This window comes from Ovis aries, chromosome 4 (genome assembly GCF_016772045.2).
Source record: "Ovis aries strain OAR_USU_Benz2616 breed Rambouillet chromosome 4, ARS-UI_Ramb_v3.0, whole genome shotgun sequence".
NCBI classification, from domain to species: Eukaryota; Metazoa; Chordata; class Mammalia; order Artiodactyla; family Bovidae; genus Ovis; species Ovis aries.
This window is the reverse complement of record NC_056057.1, coordinates 34,917,906-34,944,875: the sequence shown is the minus strand read 5'-3', so window position 1 is coordinate 34,944,875 and position 26,970 is coordinate 34,917,906. Positions and strand designations below refer to the sequence as shown.

The 26,970-nt window shown below is 37.4% G+C and overlaps 1 protein-coding gene across 3 annotated transcripts in view; it reads right to left on the bottom strand.

Annotated features, from left to right (window-relative positions):
* Positions 1–4,435: 4,435 nt before the first annotated feature.
* ELAPOR2 (endosome-lysosome associated apoptosis and autophagy regulator family member 2) overlaps positions 4,436–26,970 on the bottom strand; it is a 216,189-nt gene continuing 193,654 nt past the window's right edge. For all 3 annotated transcript variants that reach the window (XM_004007800.6, XM_060414974.1, XM_060414975.1), the window contains 4 exons: positions 21,902–22,028; positions 16,714–16,892; positions 15,536–15,701; positions 4,436–7,156 (listed from right to left, as the gene is read on the bottom strand). In XM_004007800.6, coding sequence (XP_004007849.2) covers positions 7,097–7,156; positions 15,536–15,701; positions 16,714–16,892; positions 21,902–22,028 — 532 coding nt within the window. In that variant the 3' untranslated portion in view covers positions 4,436–7,096. The remainder of the gene's footprint in view (positions 7,157–15,535; positions 15,702–16,713; positions 16,893–21,901; positions 22,029–26,970) is intronic.

The following is a 26,970-nucleotide window of genomic DNA, read 5'->3' as shown; positions in this document are numbered from 1 at the left end:
CATTTCCCAAAACCACCTAAATTTCTAGCAAGGAGCCTGGAAAAGCATCTTATTCCATTGGAAAATTACTCTGGTGGTTCACAGCTGAATGAGGCAATGAAAATGCAGGATATCTTCTTTTCCAAAGTCCCAAGAGCAATGTTTAGGAGCACATAGACTTGTCACTAAACTTGAATATTTTACTAACCTAAATAAAGGAGCACACAGGGAAAGCACAGATAAGCTAAAATGGGGTCATTCTTACCAGTACTGTCCTATTTCTCCTGATAAGTCCTTGAGTCACAAATTATTTATTAATGTAGAAAAATCACTGAGAATCTAACTATCTGCTAGGTCCTGCACCGGATACCATGGACAGAGCATGTATTAATTTCTTGTAACTAATCTGACAACATAACATGAACTCAGTGGCTTAAAACAACAAAAATTGACTCTGCACAGCTGCACCTTATTGGCTATGGGGAGAATCCGTCCCATTCCTCTTCTAGTTTCTGGTGGTGGTCAGCTTCCTGACATCATATCACTCCAATCTCTGCAACCGTCTTCATGTCACATTCTCCTCTATGTGTCTCTTATGAGAACACTTGTCATTGGATTTAGGGTACACCTGGATAAAGCAGGATGATCTTATCTCAAAATCCTTAATTGCATCTGCTAAGGCCCTTTTTTTGAAATGAAGTAACATTAGGATATGTAACTTCTAGGGGGCCATGCTTCAACTCATGATAGGGAAAAAGAAGATTACCAAGTACTTGCCTTTAAGAAGCATCAAGACTGGAAAATATGCTAATGAGGAGACTGCCACTGAGGGAGACAGTGAGAGGAAGGAAGAAGAGGCTAGGAGGGACCCACAGGCTAAATAACCAGGGCCTAGATAATCAAGACTGATACTGTTTTTAAAATATCCAGAAATAACGAGTAGGTGCATAAAAGCCAACATGACTGGCCTTGAAGGAAATAAACTGAGGAGTCCTATGTTAGCAATTCTCTTCTTCCCTCTAGAGGCCTTTGAATTGGCACCCTCATCAATGTATCCAAAACTCACCAGATGCTCAAAGACAACAGTGCAAACAGTCTCTAAATTCTCAGATTCAAAACATGGATGGGAGGGAGTGGGCGTGGCAGATTGGGTAACAGTAGTTTCAAAAAAGACACTGGATGTCAAAAAAGAACTCTGCTGTGACTGAAACTGGCAGGAGTGCTAGATAGGTGTACTCAGAATGAGTACCTGCTCAAAATCAAGGCTGAGGCAAGGCTGATGGTAGAGAAAATAACTTAGTCCACTGATGGGATTTGACAGGCCGAGGAAGGCAATATCAGGTAAGTTGTTCAGAGACACTGCTGATGCCCAAAACAATCAAACTGATCGTGGATCTTCTTAAACAAGACAATTAAGTTGTGGGTGAATCCTGAGTGGGTGTTTCTGAGGACTGGGTTTGATCTGTGGTCACTGTATTTCACTCCCTGTCTTTACACTGAAAGTGCATTGACTGACAGTTCTCATCATCTTTTTCTTCCCTGCCATGAACCGTGTTTCCTACTCAAATGCACATACCCTAACATGTGATCCCTAGAAGTAGTAATTTTTTTAAAGAGCATTCAGCATATGTATGGAAAATAGCAACCACAAAATCTTTTTTACATGAGCCATTTCAAACCAATAGGTTTTGGATTGATTTTTTTTAACTCCAGTAACAACATTTCATTCTCTCAGAATATAAAACTTGCTGAGCTGATCCATCTTTGCAAAAACGTCCTGAATGCAAGGAACTCAAGCAGAATGATGTATCCCACTCATAAAAAAACATGCCAGAGCCACATGATATGGTTGATTTTTGTTGGATTCCTGAGTGTTTACAGCTTTTGAAATTCTCTGTGTCCTCTCTAGTTTAAACACTAATATTCACTTGCCCACTCAGTAACATAAAAACAGTAACATAAAAAGGTCCCATTTGCAAACTGTGAGGCAAGCTGGTTTGCAGACCACATAGAAGACAAATTAACAGAGTGGCTGAGAAAGGAGGTAATTCAGCCAGTGTACGTTTGCAGACTTCAACCCCGCAGTTCCTCTCAGCTAGCCCCCCTGCTTTATCCATGTATCCACCATGATAGTTTGGGGTGTCAGAGCTCTGTAGCAAAAGGCCACAGAGAAGCAAAAATAAAGTGAGGTGCCAGGAAGATGGAACATCAGTTCAGTCCAGTCGCTCAGTCATGTCTGACTCTTTGCGACCCCATGAATCTCAGCACGCCAGGCCTCCTGTCCATCACCAACTCCCGGAGTTCACGCAGACTCGCGTCCATCGAGTCAGTGATGCCATTCAACCATCTCATCCTCTGTCATCCCTTTCTTCTCCGGCCCCCAGTCCCTCCCAGCATCAAAGTCTTTTCCAATGAGTCAACTCTTCGCATGAGGTGGCCAAATTACTGGAGTTTCAGCTTTAGCATCATTCCTTCCAAAGAAATCCCAGGGTTGATCTCCTTCAGGATGGACTGGTCAGTATGGATTAAAAACTTCACAGTCCTAACAAGGCCCAAACCCATGAATAAGGCAATTATCACTCCTGCTCTGTGAAAGAAAGTTTAGATTTGCATAATCCCCACTGGTTGGACTCATTAATTTAACCCAAGAAATGGTAATCTGAAATCTGTTGATGGCTTGGATGGAAAACCTTAGATGGCTAGCTACGATAAAAGGAATATTACTCCCTTCAAAACCAAATTTACCAATATCCACAAGCTGTTTTATATAGTATTCTTCATTCAGGAGTCTTTATTAATAAGATGAGGAAAATTCCAGCAAATGAAAAGCCTAACTGGGATATTTTGCTCAAGGCAATTGGAGGTCTGTTTCTTGAACCACCAATTATTAAAGGAATCCTAAGTGTCCTTTGCAGTTCAGTCAGTCTTAAAATAGGATTTGGTAAATACGTGTGGACTGAGGTGTACATGGCCTGAATACATGCAATGGATGCTCCAGTGCTACCAGCGAACCCTATCCAGCACCAGAGCTCAAGAATCTAGGCTGACACTACTTTTATGCATCAATATATGTTACTTCCAAATAGTTAACTGAAATAAATCTGTCAAAGAGATTGAATATTATCTCCAAATCTAGTTACCTTAGCAATAAATGTTATAGAAATCACAATGAGAAAAGACTTTTAAATCAGTCTTACTGGTTGACTTGAACCAATTCACTTGTTTTATCATTTCCTAATCAATATCTACAATCAAGTCCCAGAACTATAAAAGGAACTCAGAGGAGTATCTGGCTTTGTCTTTGGTGAGTGATTAAATCACCAAAGGAAGGTAATGGGCTATTTTTTTCTTGATCATCTCTAAAGACTTGAGAAACTTTGAAGGTATAAACTCCTAAAGGGCAAAGAATCTGTGGAAATAGGTTATTTCAAATAGTTTTGCTTGTGGGTTGTAGTGATAGAAAACAGTGGTCAGCAAGCCACAGCCCACAGGTCAAATCCTAGCCTAGCATCTGATTTTATAAAATCTGTGAGCTAAGAATGCGTCTACATTTTTAAATAATTGGAGAAAAAATACCAAAAGTAATATTTCATGACAAGTAAAATTGAAAGGAACTCAAATTTCCATGTACATCAAGTTTTATCAGAATGTAGCCATACCCATTTGTGTATAGACTACCTGTGGCTGCTTTCACGCTACAATGGCAGAGCTGAAACAGAGACCACATGGGCTGAAAAGCTGAAAATACTACCTGACCCTTTACAGAAAAGGACTGCTGATTCAGACAATTGCAACAGTAATATCCATTCATAGCAATTGTATTAGTAGTATCAATTAATTTTCAGTTATTTGTCCCCATCTCTTACTTCATTTATGATTCTAAAACGAACTCATCTGAAAACATTAAACCGAAATAAAATTCAGCAAAAGTGTAATCTCTGGCCATTTACTATGAAGGTGAACTCCATTTTAGTGTCCAAAGAAGAAGTCAGGTGTTGGTATATTTTTAGGTTTATCCTCCTTGAGTCCTTTTCTTAGAGCAAGCTTAATTTAGAACTTGGTCATGTAAACCTTAGATAATGTTCATAGTCACTAGGAAATAGATGTGAGGATATATAAATCCTCTGAAGAAGTTCTACTCTACCTATCTTCAGTACAGAGAGGTAAATGTGAGCAATACACTGCCAATGAAATCAACTTCCCACCCCAGCTCTCAGGAAATTTACATTCATGAGGAAGAGAGAAATGACCTGCATGTTAATTAGCCTCCCATCAGGAATGACCATGAATTCACAGGAAGTAGCTCTACTGACAGATGTCAGATGACAGTTGACCAGATGTGTCTTGAACTACCCCAGAGGGTAAATGACTAGACACAGGTGATCCTTCCACATAACCATTTAAATCACCTTTTCTCTCCTTGGGAAGAAAATAATGACAAAAATCTACACAAAAATACTATGAAACATTTTTAATCCTGGAAAGGACTTGATTACTAGTAATCAAAGAGGGGAAAAGTCAATAAAAAACAAGTTCAATCTTTTAAATCAAGTGAATACAAGTCAAATTGCTCAACACTGCTAAATGGCATGATATAATTTATCCATGGATCTCATTCAGTGGAAAACTGATTTAAATATGTTTTGACAGAGTATTACGAGATTTTATAGGTGATAGCTGACTTAATGGAGTATTTAAGGCTTCACAACTGCCTTTTAGAAAAATAACAAATAACTTCTTCTTCTACCACCTAGAAGGGAAAAGATATAACAAATGTCAATTAAAAATCAGAAACGTGATTAATTTGTTTATGCCTTTCAACACTACACTGAGCTTTGCAAAGGCAAGACATAAAGTAAGTTTTATAGCCAGAATTCATCTGAATATCTTCCTCATAATATCCTCCTTCTGTCATACTTCTTCAGTGGTTGAAATAAAATGACAATCCACTGGGATCCAAATGGAAAAGTCAGCTCTTTCCAAAGATGGGACTGAGCTGCCAAAATCTATTTAATATCTAAAATAAGAAAAAAATAAATAAAATTTTCAATACCAACTATGTTTTCTGAGAGTTCATTAAAATTTAAGGCATTTTTGACATGTCAGAGATTTCAGTCCAGTGACAAGAGAAGAAAGACACTATCTGTGAGCAAATCCCAATTATCTCTATGGCTTGGAACATACATGCTGAACACAGCAAAGATAAAGACAGAGGTGGCAGGTGATCATGTAGAAACTTCCTGACTCTGTCCAGTCTGCACAACTTTGCCAGGGCTCCTCTGAAACAGTGCATTTCAAGTGTATTTTTATTCTTTTGTTTAATTTTTTATCAAAATGGGGAATGGCTCACCAGCAGCATGGCAGGATAAAAATGATCAATGCCAAAATAATTTCACTATAATGTAAGAAATTAAATGTAGAAGAGGTGTATGTAAGCAATATCCTCTGTGAATTTCACAAAAACCAACAAAGCCCACCTCACCTATACTCATGAGTCCAACAGTAGTGACATACACAAAACAAACACTCATTCAACAATAACAGAATGGTCCACTGTTTTACCCACCAGTGAAATAAATTCAATTATTTATTTTTCCTTCATTGGCCACAAAACTAAGGATGACCTGCTGAATCAAAAATTACAAGGCATACCTCATTGACAGACTGGGGGCAAAACATTTAACAAACTTGTCCCTATGCCCTACCTCACTGGCCAATTACCAATCTTTTTAAAACCCTGGATTAAAACCTGTAAAGATCACTGTTTATTGAAAACAAACAAGATCACCTTAGATTATAAATGGTCAGGAAACTCCCCTCTTTCCTAGTTTTAAAACAAGTTTACACAAAATTGGTCGTACCCAGCTTCGTTCAAACTTCTTTCGACAAATATTCAATTCCTGCTAATATCAGTATAACCTGTCCATTAGAGAAAATACCACAATTATCTGGATCATTTTTTAATAAGAGCAACAATACTGATTTCATAGCTGCTTATGGTACAACAACATTCTTATTTTGAATACAGATATATGCAATATTCTAAAATTGAATTTCTAAGTAACTTAAAAAGCAAACTTCTATGGAAGTAACAATCCTTACAGTCTAGCGTGTAACCTTTGATGCTTGACACAGGGCAAATGTACCCACTGCCATTTTCGGGAGGCCATACATTATCCCAGTACCTCTGTACAGTTATCTGTACTGATACACAAGCCATCCCACTTTTTTTTCATGACTTTGGAAGTGATTTGATTAAAAAAAACAAAAGCTTTCCTATTCATTCTAAATTATACTTCAAGTATTACATAAATTGTTTCAAGCCATTTGACTTCTGTGATAGTGTCAGCTTGTTTTTATTAGGGGAAAGTCTAAGCTTCTCTTTGCCTTTTTATTTATTTTTTTTAAGAATCCCATTTCTTAAAAAGCCCTTCTTACCAGTTCCAACAAGGATGGAATTTCAAAGGCGATTATAAGTTTAGATAACCCAAACACATGCTGACTCTTCATTAAGAATTACTGTTTACTTAGGCTCCTGAAATCAAGAAGGATACCCTATGGAAAAATGAAAAATCTATTGTTTTTCTTTGTTCATCATTTTTAATAGAAAACATGTTTAAAGGTTGGTCAGGAAAATAAATAATGGGAAAAATAACTGTACCTTAAAAAATTTTTCAAATCTTCCCCAAAATATAAACAAAGAAAAGACATACATGGGATCACAATGAATATGCTCACATCAGCCCTCCAAACACACTTTTTATATAGAATTTATAAAGAAGAAAAATTACCCATTAATTATACGGCATGCATCAGCAGTGCACTGGTGGGCTTAACCTTGGTTTTGAGTTATGTGTATATACAGATAAATCTCTTCCTGAGTTGAGCTTCATCTTCAGTTGAGACTCAAACCATTTGCTTTCTCATTTTTGGCAAGACACTTGACCATGTGATAAGGCAATCTAACATTTCAACCTCCTTCCCTTCTCAGTGACGTGGCCCTCCTCTGTAACATCGCCAATGTGCCGGATATGAGGACAGGCTCTAAACTATGGTTCTGTAAAACTAGAGAGTGGGTTTCTTTGTTCATTAGTCTGACAGCTACAGCACTGTCTTTTCATATATTTGGAGATCTTGAGGATTTCAGTTGAACAGATTCAAAATGGTCTTCTTTTTCCTATGGGTGGAAAATATAAAGACAAAAACAACTCATTAAAATTACAGTAAGTTTTAGGATCTTACCTACCCAGAAAGTAAGTTCTGAAGTCAGTTCAATGTATGTACCAGCCACTCATAATTGGGATTTTACATTTAAAGGGGAGGGTAGTAGATGTAAAACAGATACCATGCCTACCCCAAAGACACACAACCCAAAATAGAAGCAAACACATGACTGTAATAGATACCAAAAGATACAGCTGTGATCCTTATGAAGAAATTCACTGAGACCCTTCCAAGGAGGACATCTGATCTGAGTGCTGAAAGAGATGACCTATCCATGTAAACTGCAGACAGTAAACTAAATATTCTCAAGATAACACAGGGTAAATAATAAGAAAAAAGGAGAGCAGAAATAAAGAGAACACAAATAAGACATAAGATCATTTGGGTTCACTGTTAAGTTTAAGGAAAATCTTTGGGGATCATGTTTACTAAAGATATTAAAAACAAGCCATCTCAGATAATAAATCAAAATTTGAATGCAAGTATATCATTGATGGAATTTGTTTTATAATGCATTCAAAATGTAATCTATTAAGATAAATTATTCTTCCTTAATGGGGAGAAAAGGAAGTAGTGAAATTTTTCCCAATGTTTTCATTGCTAGACAAAGCTTTCCAAAGGCTGCTATAATGTAGTGGAGAGACTATGCTGTTGAGGGGAAAAAAGATGAAAAGAAATAGGATTATTTTAAAAGTAAAAGAAATATGAAGCAGATCAGTCCTGGGTACACATGGATATGTGTATAAAACCGAAAAGTGAAGTGAGAAAATAACAGGAAATAGATTCTGAGTATCTGTCAAGAAGAATCAGTTTCCTTTTGTATCTTCTCCCATTTGAGCAGAGAAGTCCAAGACTTCAGATCCACTTTAGGGCTACATGGTCAGGATTACAGAAAAATAAAAAAAAAAAATCACAATGCAAACCAGCATATCCCATTTCCCTGCCTCTGCCCAGGCAACAAATCCCTGGGAGAGCAGCCTACAGGTTGCAGCACCCTAACCCACTGGTTCTAGGAGAATCTACCTCAAGTCTCACATGTCCCAGCCTTAATTTTGTAGGAATAACCATCGATAATCCAAATATTTGTTAAACATCTATATGTTGCAGGAACAGGAACACAGACTAGACTTTATGGGATACAAAATGCCTGCCCTCAAGGATCTCACTGTGTATCTACAGGAAAGAGCATTAGACATCAGCCATGAACTAGAAGGGAATGCTGAGGTTTTTGTGGCCTTGCTTTCAGAAGATTTGATTTAACCTGTTCCTCAGGAAGGGGAGGCAGAGACCTGTTGGTTATCCTCCAGGCAATGTTTCAAGTAAAACACTGGAAGCCCTCTATACAGTCATGTTTGCTTCACAGGGCTTTCGTCACCATGTCCTCTGTATTCACAGGGGATTTTGCTCCTATAACCGATATGGTGGGATATATACATACATATGTGTATGTGTATGTGGTTAACATCACTAATTAACTGGAATCTCCTGATGGCAGGAATTCTATCACTTTTTAATTCCCATAAAATGACCCAAGGCCTCACACATCATTGGCTATCAATCAATGGTTGGGAAAAAGTACTGAAACACTAGCATGGAGAAAGAAAAATTATGAATTGGGACTCAGAAGATGCAGTTTCTAATTCCTAACTCACCCTCTCTTGGTAGGTCTCAGTTTACTCATGCATTAAATAAAGAGGCATACAAAATGATCTTTTAAAGCTCTAAATTCAAGAATCCAAAGAAAATCCAACTTCTCCCAGAAGTTTCTCCTTAGCTTGTCACTAAAGAATGTATTCTTTTCTCTTCTGTTGTGCTCCAAGAGACCCTACTCAATACTCCTGCCATGTAACAAAAAGAATAAAACACCTACGAATAAACCTACCTAAGGAGGCAAAAGACCTGTACTTAGAAAACTATAATATACTGATGAAAGAAATCAAAGACAACAACAAACAGGTGGAGAGATTATATCATGTTCTTAATTGGAAGAATCAATACTATGAAAATTACTATACTACCCAAAGCAATCTACAGATTCAATGAAATCCCTATCAAATTATCAATGGCATTTTTCTTAGAAATAGAACAAAAACATTTATAATTTGTAAGGAAATAAAAAGATCATGAATAGCCAAAGCAATCCTGAGAAATAAAAACAGCTGGAGAAATCACCCTCCCTGACTTCAAATTATTTGGTAAAGCTACAGTAACCAAGACATGACAGTACTGGCACAAAACAGAAACACAGATCAATGGAACAGGATATAAATCCTAGAGATAAACTCAAACACCTATGGTGACTTAATCTATGACAAAGGAGGCAAGAATATGCAATGGAGAAAAGACGGTCTCTTCAATAAGTTGTTCTGGGAAAACTGGACAGCCACCTGTGAAAAAATGAAATTAGAACACTTCCTAAAATCATACACAAAAATAAACTAAAAATGGCTTAAAGACCTAAATGTAAGGCCAGACACTATACAACTCTCAGAGAAAAATGCAGCCAGAACACTCTTTGGTATAAATCACAGCAAGATCTTTTATGACCCACCTCCTAAAGGAGTGAAAATAGAAATAAACAAATGGGACCTAATCAAACTTAAAATCTTTTCCACAGCAAAAGAAACCATAAGCAAGACAAAGGCAACTCTCAGAATGGAAGAAATTATTGGCAAATGAAGCAACTGACAGGGGATTAATCTCCAAAATATACAAAAAGCACCTGTAGCTCAATATCAAATAAAAACAAACACCCCGATCAAAAAATGGGTGGCAGACCTAAACAGACATTTCTCCAAAGAAGAAATGGCCATACAGATGGCCAGGAGGCACATGAAAAGATGTTCAGCCTCACTAATTATTAGAGAAACACAAACCAAAACCACAATGAGGTATTACCTCACACTGGTCAGAATGGCCATCATCAAAAAATCTATAAACAATAAAGGCTAGAGAGGGTGTGGAGAAAAGGGAGCCCTCTTGCACCATTGGTGGAAATGTAAACTGACACAGCCACTATGGAGAAGAGTATGGAGGTTGCTTAAAAAACTAAAAATAGAACTACCATATGACCCAGCAATCCCACTTCTGGGTGTATTCCTGGAGAAAACCATAATTCCAAAAGATACATGCACCTCAGTGTTCACTGTAGCACTATAAACAATCATCAGGACATGGAAGCAAACTAAATGTCCATCAACAGAGGAATCAGTAAAGAAGATGTGGTATGTATATACAATAGGTTATCATTCAGCCTTAAAAAGGAACAAAACTGCCATTCAGAGACATGGGTGGACCTAGAGACTGTCATCCATGAGTGAGGTAAGTCAGAAAAAATAATATTGTATATTATTCCATAAATGTGGAATCTAGAAAAATGGTACAGATGAACCTCTGTGCAAGGCAGAAAGCAGGCACAGATGTAGAGAACAAACATGAGCACCAAGGCGGGGAAGAGGGGGAAGGATGAACTGGGAGATCGGGATTGACATGTATATACACTATTATGTATAAAGTAGACGACTAATGAGAACAAACTATACAGCACAGGGAACTCCACTCAATGCTCCATGGAACCCTAAATGGCAAGGGAATTTTAAAAAGAGGGGATATATGTACAAAAAAGATCTTCACAACCCAGATAATCACGATGGTGTGATCATTCATCTAGAGCCAGACATCCTGGAATGTGAAGTCAAGTGGGCCTTAGAAAGCATCACTACGAACAAAGCTAGTGGAGGTGATGGAATTCCAGTAGAGCTATTTCAAATCCTGGAATATAATGCTGTGAAAGTGCCACACTCAATATCCCAGCAAATTTGGAAAACTCAGCAGTGGCCACAGGACTGGAAAAGGTCCGTTTTCATTCCAATCCCAAAGAAAGGCAATGCCAAAGAATGCTCAAACTACTGCACAATTGCACTCATCTCAAATGCTAGTAAAGTAATGCTCAAAATTCTCCAAGCCAGACTTCAGCAATACGTGAACCATGAAATTCCAGATGTTCAAGCTGGTTTTAGAAAAGGCAAAGGAACCAGAGATCAAATCACCAACATCCACTGGATCATGGAAAAAGCAAGAGAGTTCCAGAAAAACATCTATTTCTGCTTTCTTGACTATGCCAAAGCCTTTGACTGTGTGGATCACAATCAACTGTGGAAACTTCTTCAACAGATGGGAATACCAGACCACCTGACCTGCCTCTTGAAAAATCTGTATGCAGGTCAGGAAGCAACAGTTAGAACTGCACATGGAACAACAGACTGGTTCCAAATAGGAAAAGGAGTACATCAAGGCTGTATATTGTCACCCTGCTTATTTAACTTCTATGCAGAGGACATCATGAGAAACGCTGGGCTGGAAGAAGCACAAGCTGGAATCAAGATTGCCGGGAGAAATATCAATCAGCTCAGATATGCAGATGACACCACCCTTATGGCAGAAAGTGAAGAGGAACTAAAAAGCCTCTTGATGAAAGTGAAAGTGGCAAGTAAAAAAGTTGGCTTAAAGATCAACATTCAGAAAACGAACATTATGGCATCTGGTCCCATCACTTCATGGGCAATAGATGGAGAAACAGTGGAAACAGTGTCAGACTTTATTTTGGGGGGCTCCAAAATCACTGCAGATGGTGATTGCAGCCATGAAATTAAAAGATGCTTACTCATTGGAAGAAAAGTTATGACCAACCTAGATAGCATATTCAAAAGCAGAGACATTACCTTGCCAACAAAGGTCCATCTAGTCAAGGCTATGGTTTTTCCTGTGGTCATGTATGGATGTGAGAGTTGGACTGTGAAGAAGGCTAGGTGCCGAAGAATTGATGCTTTTGAACTGTGGTGATGGAGAAGACTCTTGAGAGTCCCTTGGACTGCAAGGAGATCCAACCAGTCCATTCTGAAGGAGATCAACCCTGGGATTTCTTTGGAAGGAATGATGCTAAAGCTGAAACTCCAGTACTTTGGCCACCTCATGCTAAGGGTTGACTCATTGGAAAAGACCCTGATGCTGGGAGGCATTGGGGGCAGGAGGAGAAGGGGACGACGGAGGATGAGATGGCTGGATGGCATCACTGACTCGATGGACATGAGTCTGAGTGAACTCCGGGAGTTGGTGATGGACAGGGAGGCCTGGCGTGCTGCGATTCATGGGGTTGCAAAGAGTCGGACACGACTGAGCGACTGAACTGAACTGAACTGAATGTATGTGTACAACTGACTCACTTTGTGAGTACAGCAGAAATTAACACAACACTGTAAAGCTGCTACACTCCAATTAAAAAAAAAAAAAAAAGACTTCTACTGTAGCCCACAGGGAGAAAGGTTCAAAACACCCTAGGTCTCCCTAAGTGTGTTTAAAAGCCCTTGACCTTCCTGGACCTGAATGTTCACAGGCACAGAACTCCAGTAGATGAATAGAAATAAGGTGGAATTTCAGCTACTGAAAGGGACATACTGATTTGTGGCAGTGGAGGATCAACAGTGTAGTTTGATAATGAGGCACCTGGGAAGGAGTAACCTTACACCCTGAGAGATGCAAAGGTTTTTGATTTTCAAAGTTACCCTTTCACCTCCCAATGAAGGAAAATGTCCCACTCTCAAATTCTTGCAAGTGCCTTAGATTTAACAGTCTACTGTTTACCAAATCCAGCAGATGCTTTCACCACATTTTGGTTGCCATACCCCCTTAAACTTAATGAAAAGTATAGAAATAGCTGGTATGGTGCCAGCTTCTGCCCCAGAATAACAATCGACATGTCCATTCCCATCACTCAATCATTCCATGGAGTGGACAAATACCACCCAGTCTGCGGCATGGGCAAACAGGAAAAGCTGGACTAACTGTCCTCAAGCAGTCTCTCCAAAGACAAAGAGACACAGCTGTCAGAGGTGAATCAGAAACACTAAGGTTTATAAGCCAGCAAGAAGGTCGCAGGCACTATCAACCAGTGCTGCCTAGCTAAAGAGATTCCACTTGGTGTCCCTAACAATCATAAATAAATTCTTTCTTTCCTCTGGCACCAAGTGTACCTACAGGACTATACTTTTTGTAAGAACCAGACATTAACTTCTCTCCTAGAAGCAGCATAGCTTGTACCCTAGGAGTGTAATTTAACTGTTTATGAAAACATCCTCCTTAGATCATGTAGCTCTTAGACAACTGCGAAGATCTTTTCAAAATCAGACTACTCTTGGTTAATCAGAGTAGATTCCTGGAGGGAAAACCGACTTGTTATTCACACTCACTCTATGGGTTGCTAATAAATTTAAAAAGATAGAATTAAAAAAAATGTATGAAATCATGCCATTTGCAGCAACATGGATAGAACTAGAGATTAATTACTAAATGAAGTCAGTCATTAAAAAGAGACACCATATGATATCACTGATATGTAGAATCTAAAATATGACACAAATGAACTTATCTACGAAATAGAAACGTAGAGAACAAACTTGTGGTTGCCAAGGATGAGGGGTAGGAGGAGAAGGAAAGATTAGGAATTTGGGATGAGCAGATGCAAACTGCTACGGAGGTTTGGATTTTGTTGGGAGACAACTCTCTATGGTCCTTTGGTATTTCTGCATATCTTGTGAATACAACACTGATTCCCCTTTGTTCTAGACTACTTTTTCAAAGTGAAAGTGAAGCCGCTCAGTCGTGTCTGACTCTTTGCGACCCCATGGACTGTAGCCTACCAGGCTCCTCTGTTCATGGGATTCTCCAGGCAATAGTACTGGAGTGGATTGCCATTCCCTTCTCCAGGGGATCTTCCCGACCCGGGGATCGAACTTGGGTCTCCCGCATTGTAGACAGGCGCTTTACCATCTGAGCCACCAGGCACTGGCACCTTTTCAAAAGTCTTTCTATAGAAAGACTTTATATATATACATCTTTATATATATATGAATATGTTATATCCTTCCAGAGCAAAGGGCAAGCTCACGTACAGTCTTGAAAACAGTGTTTCCCTCTGGAGCAATGAATGAGGATGCTAACTGTCCAGTACAATAATAATAATATCTCTCTTTGGAACAAAGGCAGAGATGCTTGCTGCCCATTCTGAAAGATTTAGGTTCCCAAGTTCATTATAGGTTCGTTACCTATAATGCAGCTCACCAAGAGTAATCTGTAGGAAGTGAGGCTTTGAAACTGGGATAAATGCTGAGGTTTTGGCTAGTGCTTCTGTTATGACCATTTAAACTGTCCTTTGTCTCTGATCAGAAATTCTATGTCTTCTAAAGTATCCATGAAATCATAGGAGGCTCACTTGTTAGCTTATAAGTAGGGTAAATTCTCAGCTCTTGACAATCACTGTACATTCACTGTCCCTTAGCAATAGTACCCTCCATAAACTAGCATAATAAGCAAAATCAAATAGCCATTAGTATAAGGAGAATAGGGCTTATTCATTTATTTTTAAATGATCCCCTATGATATATTTATGTACCTAAATTAGGAAATGATTACTAAAGCACTCACAATAAATGTAATCTTTGCCACATGCCCTGCCTGCTGAAAATCCTTTGAAATGCAGTTTCTTTCATGTTTCATTCTATTTTCAATCTTGCAAAAGTAAAGCGCCATGTTTTATCTTTTAAGTCAATAAAATGTGTTTACAAATAATATGTAAGGCTTCATGTTATCTGTTTGGATATAGTAATCATTCCAAAGCTGATTAATGTGATACCATCTGATAAGGTAATATCTCAACATTTTATATAACTTTTATTTTCTCTAAATGAAACAATCTTGTTCTAAAACAAAATATATAAATAAACATTGGATCATTTATTTACCTAAAATTGTTTTTGTAATACTATTAATACATTATCTTTGTACAAATTCAAATATTACAAAACCGTATTACTTCAAAGATGAACGACACCCATTAATTAAAAACTCTCAAAATGCAGCTATCATTCGTAGTTTCCTGCTCAGATACTAATATAAATGTACATTTAATACAAATGTGATAGTCTACGGTCGCTCTCACTTCACTGACCTTGGACCTACTGACATATCAGTACACACAGACATCTCCATCTGTACCAGCTGCAGGATTGCACAGCATCCCACTGCTTTGATATATGGAAATATATACTTCCTGACGGTGTTAAAAGTTGTTTCTACCTGGTTAACCAGCAAAACAATACTGCAGTGATTATTCTTGTATTTACATCTTTCTGTATTTCCAAAAGTATTCCTATCAGATAAATACCCACAGAGATATAGGTATGTTCCATGACAGAGTTTTCAAGAACGTTGCTGTTAGGCTAATATGGCCTCTTACTCATAAACACACAGTATTACCAGGTTAAAATTCTGCTGTTACCTTTGTTGCCAAGGATTTGAGTTTTCCCAGGAGGGACTGCTTATTGGAATATACAACTTCCTCTTCATTATCTTCTCCTTCCATGATAGCACAGCTGTCTGCAGCTGGGAGCTCACACTCTTTCGAGTTCGTAGTCATCACTAATTTGGAATATTTGTACTCCAGTCTAAGTAGTGGTAAATATATAAATAGATAAAGAGGCATTTAATATAAATTAATACTTATTTGGGGTGGTCATACACCAGCTAATTGTCTTGGAGTAAAGTTGCTTCACCAACAGATTTCCTTCACCCATCACCATAACACTATGTGGTCTCATTAATCTACCATCTATATACCAATCTTTTCCAGAATTTCAGAGACTCAGTACAATATAGTTAATTCTATAAGATTTATTTTACATCACATAAAGTGGCCGATTATGACAAACTTTTGAAAAACAGAGAAAATAAGAGGTATGAATAAATTTTCATCTTTTACAAATATTTGGGAACTAATTTAATATGCAGTTTTCCAAAGTTTAGTTCATAAGATGAGAACATTATATATAGGCAAGTGATTTGGTCTTTACTACTTTTTTCACTCATTGCTTTCTATTTCCCACCTCAGATTATAACTGTCCTTAGATAATACAAAAAAAAAACTTTCACAGCCCCACTGACAGGTAAATCATTTTTTAAAAGCCTAATCACATAATGTATCAATATATAATTGGTAGTTAGACTGAATACTCAACTTCAGATTCTTGAAGTCCTGGAGTAAATAAAGATGATACTTGCCTATATGCTTAGTCTGTTTCTTTGCAAATATTTGCCCACAAGAAACTGAAAAAGCAATGATGGGGCAAGAAGGCAGCATGATGTCATGAAAATAAAATAGACACACAGAGAAAATCTGCCTTTTGCTCTGAGCTCTGCTCCCATCTACCTGAGTAGCCTGGAGCCTCTGTTCTCTATCTTATAAAAACAGTGAGTCCAGTGCAATTATCTCTAATGTTCGCTAGTCTTTCTGCTATCAGAATAACAACCATTCCATTTGCCTTCTTAAAGACCTTTCCCATAACTCTTTCAACTAAGAGAAAATTCTTTTGGCTCTGGGAGAAATTGTTGAGTATGGTGATTAAACCTAAAATTTTCATGACAGAAGAGATTCCTCATTCTTATTCGGAGGTTACTTACTTCTGATTCTTTTTCCAGAAGTAGCAAGTTAGAGCCACCAGCAAAACAGCTGTAAAAGCTCCCACGCCTGCTCCCACTTTTAGCCAAAAGTCAACTGTTTCACAGGTTGACAACTTTTTCTCAGGCAAAGAAATTCCTTTAATGCACCACTTAGGCTCATTCCATACATATAAAGTTTCCTTTCAAAACACAAAGAGGACATCAAAATTAGATTTAGAAGGAGGAGGTCTTGCTAACCCTTTATTGACAGTAGGCAGAGAGGATTATTCAGCTTTCATCTAAGCTGAAGCTCCACGAAGAGAGGAAAGAGACATAGAAGAGAGAGAATAAGGAAATGATGAATGAAAATGCAACAAGACCATCAATTGTCAGATCATGCTTGCTTCCTTATAAGAAGGTTGAACAAAAATGACTCCCATTTGAGCTATTTCCTTCAAATATGTGATGAGCCCTGACTTAATCATGTTTTTAAATGAAAGCTTGGGTTGTTTAATATAACTAACTGGGATGGGTTTTAGCCACTCATCACGTAGATCCATTTCCCCAAAAAGCCTCTCCCCTGCATAGCAGAACAGATCCTGGAGCCAGACATACAGGCAAAGCATGACGGGCAGACTTAGGTGACTAGTGTGGGGTAGGCATGCAGCCTGCACCCCCTTCCCCAGGCCAAAATAAGGAGCAGGTTATTCTGGGTCATTGCTACCCAGCTGAGGGACTTACTCTAGTCCTCCCAAAGTAGACGACAATTTTGCTAGGGCAATGTTTTCAAACTGCTCCCTGCAATCAACTAGTAAATAGTAAAATAAAAACAATGGGTCTCAACCAGCAATTTAATGAACAGATCAAATAAGAGATCAGAGACAAAAATCAGAGTACAGGCAAGATTCCTTATATATTTCAACATATACAGTGACCAGTAGCAATCTGCATGACGATTATGTCCAGTGACATTAAATGACATGAGGCATTACATTTTTCACTCAGTGTGCCTCCTGAAATTTTCTGGTGAATGATGGTAACTTTATCTACACGCTAACAGAAGCATAACACCATAATGTTTAATTTCACACACTCATACACTTTCACAGTTAGTCTTGAAGTAAATGATGTGTAGGAGAATCCTATTTACTTTGAGGAAAAGTTTCAACAAAGTTTTGGTTGAGAACTTTTTAGAAAGGATGTTAGTAATTGAAAAAAATTTTAGTGTAACACTTTATTAAACTTAATGTGAAAAAATTATTTTTTAAATGGCTCATATAATTTTTATAAGAAAGGTGAGGAATGAGGAAGCATGAACAAGGTTGAACTGCTGCCTCTCTACATGTAAATAATAACAATAAAGAGATAAATGTTAACTCCAGTCAGCAAACATTGATTTCAATTCAAGGGTGTTCCAACAAGAGAAAAAAAAAGGCTGTGAAAGAGTTTATATGGTTGTATCACATAAGCTACACCCAAAGCAAATGGTAAGCTCTAATGTTCAGTGATGGTCTTATAAACAAGCCATTAAAACTTCAGAATTAAAAAGACACATACTTGTAAACCCAGAGATTTAAACTTCTCAATAAGCTCCTCATATTGTTAAGGAAAAATAAAGTCAAGCTATTGACAGAATTTCTAGTCATTCTCTAAGTTGATCATTCTATACATTTCTTAGTCATTCTATTAATTACAAAATTTTATCCCTATATTAGGGGCTTCCCTTGTGGCTCAGCTGGTAAAGAATCTGCCTGCCATGTGGGAGACCTGGGGTTCGATCCCTGGGTTGGGAAGATCCCCTGGAGAAGGGAAAGGCTACCCACTCCAGTATTCTGGCCTGGAGAATTCCAGGGACTATATAGTCATGGGGTCACAAAGAGTTGGACATGACTGAGTGAGTTTTACTTCCACTTTCACCTCCCTACATTAAGTCATGTCTTTGGAAAACAAGAAAATGGCTGACAGAGCAGCTGAAAAATTTATTCTTGCAGCATATAAGGATATTTTGTGAACAGAGTGAGATAAATTTTAAAACTTACCTCCCAGTAATAACACACTATCTCTTCAAATCTCTACCACTATATAACATTTAGAAGTAATGCTTAATACGCACTTAGAACCTGGTATGGATTTTTGAGATTCAATTTGATAAGAGCACTTTATCACAAGTCATGCAGCTCTTTTGGTTTATATCAGCTGTATGTGGAGGAATTGTAGGGTGTAAATTTAACTTCATGTGCGTCTGGATTATACATCTTTATAAAATTAGAGAAACATATTCTCAGTCAATATCAAGTGCAAAACTATAAAGAATGGAGCAGACAATATAATAGAAATAGAGCAGACAATATAATAGAAACACAGTAGAATTATTTAAAAATTAAAAGATACCCATCTCAACATTTTACAATCATTTTTTAATATCAAAAGGCTTTGGCATCCAAAGAAATCCATCCTGGTTCACTGACATAATGGGAGACGCAGGGAAAGTTGTCATGTGTATTGAAAACTCACCAAAGAACAGACATTTCAAGCTATAATATTCAGAGATTGGCAGTAAACATAGCCACTTACTGCATCAAACCCATCTGTCTGCTATTGCAATGAATACCCTGAAGAAGGACATTTCATTTTTTTCTATTTGAAGCTCCCTCTCATCTGGCAAATATTTTCAAATTTGACATCCAAACATAACAGAAAGGCATATTTAACTGATTTTAATATTTCTCAAAATAAATTTGGAACTATAGGGGGAGTTACACACCTCAACATATCAAACACAACAAAGTGTTCTGAAAGGTATTATTCTTAAAGCAAAACCAAACATTTAAAAAGCATCACCTCACAACTATCTGTTTCAATCATTCGTATAAGATGTTGAACAGAGGTTTTTTTAATGAAGATAGTTTGAACAAGATAAAATTAGAGAAATAGTTGCCTCCCCATTGTCTCAAACTTATAATCACTACCTTTCAGAAGAGAAATATTAAATATTGAAGAATGTTTGGATAAAAGGTCATTTGGCTTCTCAAAACTCCTGAATTAAACTTGGTGGCCAAAAAAAGGAATGCATCTTTTATTTTTCATTTACTCTTAAAAAATAATTATAAGGTAGGAAGTTTATCATAATTCTAGAGAAAAGATAAAGATTAATTTCTACTGTGAAGCATAAAAATGTATCATTATTATTATGAGGATTAAAAAGAAACCATTTTTTGAGATTGAAATTTTTATCTTTGACCCACTTACAAAGGTTTAAAGGAAACTGGCTCAGCCATGCCTAAGATATTTGAGCAGTTTTGGCTCTGTTGCTCTGAGCCGGTGTGAGCTATCAACAAGTAAACACACTTACTGAATTAAGTATTTCCTAATTTTTGGTTTAGTGTTATCTATTTGGCGATGTCTCCATTTTGTATTAATGTATTAATGAAACATATTTTGTACCATTATGCCTATGCTCGATAAGAATAAAATATTAAAGTAAGTATTATTTCATAAAAATTTTATTTTTAGGCATATCTCTATGTTTCTGAGTTTGTGTCTATTTCCTAGGCTTGATGTAGCATGTATTTCTTACTACAGGTTCACTGTCATTCAAAAATGGAAAGTACCAGTTTAGAGAATAGTTCTCAATGTTTTGTTTTTTCTCTCTTTTTTTTTTCTTTTTCCTTAGAGGTGGAAACTACTGCTTCCAAATATGCTGAGTGTATGGGACTGGGTGGGGGCATTCCGATTTCTTCTCCCACTTGGACCCTCCAACCTGCCAACTACAAGCTCTTTAAGAGTTTCCTGGATAGAACAGCTCCCTTCTCTGATCACCGTCCACAGTGAGTACGCTAGCGTGCTCCACGCTGACCTGAAAGTCAGTTCTATCCCATCTACCTGGTGTGCAGTGTTTCTTTGCTGAGTCACTTAGTAGTGTCCTACTCATGCGACCCCACCGACTATAGCCCACCAGGCTCCTCTGTCCGTGGGGATTCTCCAGGCAAGAATACTGGAATGGGTTGCCATGCCCTCCAATCCCACTGGAATCTCTGATCCTCTGATGTCCATTTTCCAATAGGATCCTCACCACTGGTACTGATGAATCCCCTCATCTGTGCTCCTTCAGTGCAATTTCAATGGAATTTAGAGAGGATGAAGTAGTAAGTCAGTCATTTTGAAAGAGGAAAAGTGTGCTTTTATATAGTACTAGTCAAAGCTGGTATAGTGAAGTGGGTGCTCTCAAATATCATATTAGTATAAGAGCAAATTGATGCAACCAAAGCAATTTATTAATAGTATAATAAGTATCAAGAACCTTAATAATGGCCATATCTTTCTAGCAATAAACTCTAAGGAAAGAATCAAATGTCTAACAAAGATATTCACTATAGAGTTATTTACAAAAAGATGATTTTCAATTTTTTCTTAAATGTTCAACAGGGAAATTATCAAATTCCAAATTGCATACATAATAGAATGAAGTGAAGTGAAGTCACTCAGTCGTGTCCGACTCTTTGCGACCCCATAGACTGGAGCCTACCAGGCTCCTCTGTCCATGGGATTTTCTAGGCAATAGTACTGGAGTGGATTGCCATTTCCTTCTCCAGGGGATCTTCCCAACCCAGGGCTCAAACCCGGGTCTCCCACATTGTAGACAGACGCTTTACCGTCTGAGCCACCAGGGAATATTTCTGTATTAAAAAATAGTCATTTTTTAAAAAAATTAATGACAAGGGAAATATATTAAATGTATAAAGAAAACAAAATAGAGTCCTAACTTTACTTTTAAAAAACAAGTGAATGCAGAGAAAACATAGAGCAGGATCTTGATTAACGTGTGTGAGTGCACATAAGATTTACTCTTTCTATATGCTTCTTGTGGAGAGTCAGTTTTATCATCCTCATCTTAATTATACCTATAACTGCATTCTATAAGCTCTATCTTGGATTCATTATATCATTTCTTTATGATCTCGGTAAATACCCATCGTCTACAACCCCTTTGTATAATTTATTTTCCCAATTCCAGTATACATCTTCAGCTACCTCAGCATACAGAAGTATAGGTATCAAACTTTATTTTAGATATATATTAATGTCTCATTAAGTTAACTATAAGCTTTAGCCACACTACTGAATCTAAATGTCTATGCTGTAATGTGATACGGGACTGAACCGTTGTATCTTCAATGACACAGTTCTGCTTAGACAGTTTGCCCCTTACCTGAAATCCTCTCTTACAGGCACCCTCAATCTCATGGAAGTCATGTTCAGTGCACAGAGGGCAAGCTTCCACACTCTCCCACAGGAAATAGAATGTACATCCATCACAGGTACCTGCTGGACACTTGCTGAAATAAATCATGGAAAACAACAAAACCAACAGCTTTTGTAACACAGTCAATTGAGCCCAAACAACATCTGAGCACATACTGCATACTGGGAAGCAATACATAGATGCAGAGGAAACACATGGGAAAAAATCTCAAGGAGACACCACCACAACTAGATACCGCTCTGCACCAACCAGGATAGCTAGAATCAAAAGCTGGGAAGTTGCTGGGCAATTGCAGTCTTTACACTCTGCTGATGGGAGTATAAAATGGTGCAACTTTGGAAGAAACTGGCAGTTTCTCACACAATTAAACAGAATTATCATATGATTCAGCAATTCCCTTAGGGAAATACCCAAAAGAAATAAAAATGCTATATCCACACAAAAACTTGTACATGAATGTTCCTAACAGCATTATTCATAATATCCAAAAGGTGGCAACAATGAAAACGTCCATCAGCAGATGAATGGATGAACAAAACATGGTATACCCATAAAATGAATTATTACTCCACCTTAAAAAGGAATGCGGTACTGATGCATGCCCCTACTTGGATGAACTTCAAAAATATTATGCACAGTGACTGAAGCAAATAAAAATTCCACATTTTTTATGATGTTATCCAGATTTAAGTCCATAATAGGAAGCTCTATAAAACATTTGAAAATGGGTTAGTGATTGCTTAGAGTTAGGAACCACTTACTAGGTTTAAGGAGATAATAGCTAAAGGGTATGGGATTTCTTTGCGAAATGATGAAGAGGTTCTAGAATCCACTAGGCTGATGGTTACACACTCAGAATATACAATAACCACTGAAGTGTATGTTTTCAATGAGTGAATTGCAATGGTGTGTGCATTATATCTCTGTCAAGTTTTTTTTTTTTCTTTTTAAAGGAGAAACAGGCACAGGTAATGACCAAAAAAAAGCTCCAAAGTTTATTGGTGAAAGTGATGCCTGAGCCATGTCTAGAATATTCTAGATAGGAGATAGAATAAAACGGATGGACGCAAGGGAATTCCCGCCATAGGAATGGAATGGTAAGTGAATCGGAGCAAAAGTGCAAGCAGGTCTTGTCATGGGAGCTTCAAGAACAAGGCAGTGACTGAGTACTGGGCACACGGGCACTAGGTGGTGAAGGAGGTTTGCAGTTTCTGTTTAAGGTAATTGCACAGAAGTGAGGTGGTTTAGAGGACAGAAAGACACAGAGGTCCATGGTCTGCAGAGGATAGGGGAAAAACATACAAACAAAATTGTCTAATGTTAAAAAGAAACACCACCATCAGTCAACACACAGCTCAGTGATGTAAATGGTTCTGCAATCCTGGGTTTCCTCAGTCTGAGGATGACTTCCTTTGACAAGAGGCACTCGGTGATGATGAATAAGGCTTGGACCCAGATGAGGGATTGCACTGAACCAACCATCAGGCAGGACCTGCATGCAGACTTTAAAATCCTACTTTCTGGTGGGTATGCCTTTTATGTCAACTCATCTCTTTCATTTTAAGGACAGGTACACATGGCATAGCTCAAAAATTAACATGCTGTTACTGGATACAGAATTCTTATTGACTGAAGCAAGAAACTATTCAGAAAGATTCTAATAGGAATGACTGTTTTGTTCATGAATTCATTAAAAAGAGGGGCATATAGTTCCCTCAACTTGTGTACTACACTTCCCTTAAGTTAAGCTGTGTAAATATAAGGCATTGCCCTGAAAATCTCCTTCAGACCTTAGCTTGCGCAAAGTGCAGGTGCCCTGAAACAACTAATAGCAAAACGACAGACACACAATAATACAGAGAATCCAAAAATCACCCCTTTTTAAGTTTTCATTTCAAATGCCTTTCGATGATTCACTATCCAAAACTTCAGTCTATCAGAAAGGTAAAATTTCATACTATTAGTTAACTAAATGTATTCTGAAAAAGTGAAAGTGTTATTCAGTCGTGCCCAACTCTTTTGTGACCCCATGGACTGTAGCGGGCCAGGCTTCTCAGTCCATGGAATTCTCCAGGCAAGAATACTGGAGTAGGTTGCCATTCCATTCTCCAGGGGATCTTCCTGACCCAGGGATCAAACTGGGTCTCCCAAATTGCAAGCAGAATCTTTACCATCTGGGCCACCAGGAAATACATTCTAAGGTACCCTAATATGAACACTGAAACAAATTCACACGCCTGATAACTGATGCATTTTTATATGTCTGTCTTTCCAAAGTGTCTGTGTGCTGTAGACTAGGTGAACATGGGTGGGATGTGAAAACAGCAACGTTCTATATGACATGCTTCAGAAACAGAGGCCCAGTCTTGTCACAGCTATGAACAATGGTGAACAGTGACTCTTCGGAAAAATGACTTGACTCTCTCACTTGCTTTAATTTCTCTTTTTATAAAAAGGGAATAATAAATACATTCAGAATAAAAAATACAGAGAGATATTTTTTAAAAACAGGAAATTACAATAGACGAAAACCATGCCACCTAAAAAGTTATTCCTACCCTCTACCTTCCAGATCAGTAAAAGCAACTTAAAATTGTTCTTTTGAGAAAAACTGGGCAACCAATTGGAGAAATTCTTCAAGAACACAATTATTATATGCATAACAATGATTTACAACTTTCAAAATAATTACAGTTTTCTGATCAGTTAGCAAAAATTACCAAGAGGCTTTCCTGTTCAAATCTTTTCTCCCAGAATTATTTTCTACTTTATCTTTCCAACACAGAAAAACTTTAAAAGGAGGAAAAAAATGTTTCTATTGGGAAAATGAAAGAGTAAGTCTGCTAAAGTTTGAAAAAAAGAACTCAACAAAAGAAAAGGAGAAAATTAATCAAAGTTGCAAAAAGCAAGACAGAAGACTTGGATTACAGTCCTAACTAGGATTTTCAAATGATTTTGTGTTTTTCCATAAGTGATTCACCCTCCCTCCTCACCATGTCATTCCTGTAATTTGTCAAAAGCAGAATGTCTGCCATACTGCATTCACAGGGTGGTTATAAAGGATAAAATGAGAGAACCATTTGACAAAGTTTAAAGAACTGCAAAATATAAAAGACTATTAACAATGCACATCACTTTCTAAAGAACTGGTAGATCCAAAGAAATATGAAAAAAAATCAAGACATTGATATAATTTATAAAGCTGGCATTAAATGTCAAAACACTACAATGATTCAGTGCATTCCCTTTGCAGACTTCACTTTTTAAAAGAAAGTCTTAGGTTAAAAGCAGTTTAGTTTAGAATCGATTCTTAAATTCTTTTAACTCAATGAATCATTAGAAATGTGGAGCATCAAAATTTGATTCTTTGTTATGAACCTAATTTTCAGTTTGAATCAGGCCTTCCCTGGGGAAGAAAACAAGAATATATGAAGCAGTAGTGATTTCAATCATGCTTACATACATAAATGAAAACAGAAAAAAGATATGAGAAAAAAATGTAGTAATATAAACATTTTATCTTTGTGAAATACTTTTCCCTTTGATGACCTGGGTCACCATCATCTTTACTTCCCAACCAGCTTTTTTCAGGTGTCACTAACTGTGTTTCTACATAACTTTTGCTCTGCGTGATCACCATAGAAACCAACGGGCACATGTTTAAAGAAACAAGACAAGGTCATGGATAGCTGGGGTATGGGAAGCTAGACTTCTATAGGATTGCCCAACGTGCTGTGAATTATAGGTAGAGAAACCACCACATAGTCAAAGGGCAACTAGGTAAACCTTGATTTGGTTTACTGAGAAATGAGTAACAGGCTTTCTAATTTCCCAATTTTGCTTCTGGGATTGCTTTATCAATCAGGGTGGCTCTAGTAATGTTTAAGAATTCAGACAACTCTTTTGTAGAAAGTTATGTCTTGGATTCTAAAATGGAATATATTTCATAAATCAGTTACTAGTGTCCTCTTCAGAATGAATCATCTTACCTAAAACAGGATCTAGCTGGTTCATATTATGAATCCATGGAGAAGAACCTTGTGTTTTTATGAACTATTATCACCTTAAAAAATCTATTAATATTTGGATAATTGATAGATCACTGTAAACAGTTTTCCCTAAACTTTATTCGAAATCCAAAGGTAAAACAAATTCATCTATGTTGTCAGTACCTTTCCAACCCTTCTGGAGTTAGTCTCAGGAGACTGGTGAGAAAGGTGACTCTCTAATGTGCCAAGAATATTTATCATCTGGCATCAGACCACTATTGTTGTTGAACTTCCTTCATGTGGGGCATCTGTAGTTTTCCTGGGGTTCCTTGGTCTCAGGGTATACAGACTGGCATCCTCTGTCAAGGCAATGCTCTCTGACTTCCTGCTGTCTATTTTCAGATTTGGAATCTCAGGAAGTTCATCCTGTTTCTGCTAAGGATGCCTTGTCATAGCCCAGAAACTCTTGTTATGTCGGGTCCATAAAATTCATTGCATGTTGCCCTAACTCCATCTGCCTTAAGGCTGAAGAGTATCAGTCACTTATGATGGGGTTTAAACACAAGATATTTTGACCTAGAAGTCTAGATCTAGAAGATTTTACCAGTCTCCTGCAAATACTTCTCTTTCTAAAGCTTCTACTTGGGTTAACTACCAAAAGTCAGCATCTGTTGAACATCTGGAGAAACTAAATTTACTGACACTCTCTAGTCCCTTTTATCTATAGATTCTGTATTTTCTGAAGTGAAATTAAAACATGTCAAGTTTTATCATCTTTATTTCAAACTTGATCACAAAACTTGATGACTGTTTCATGATATTTTTATACCATATCTTAAGATTTGTTAGTGTTTAAAGTATATACTTTTAACAATTTTCTATTAGAATTATTTCATTTTTTTCCCAAGTAGGATAAATTAATTTGTGAATGAAGAAAAATATAGGGAAACTGATACAAGGTAGATTCTAGCCTCAATCTTGATATTCAGTATTTTAGGATACATCTGGATGTTGGTTACTTTTCAT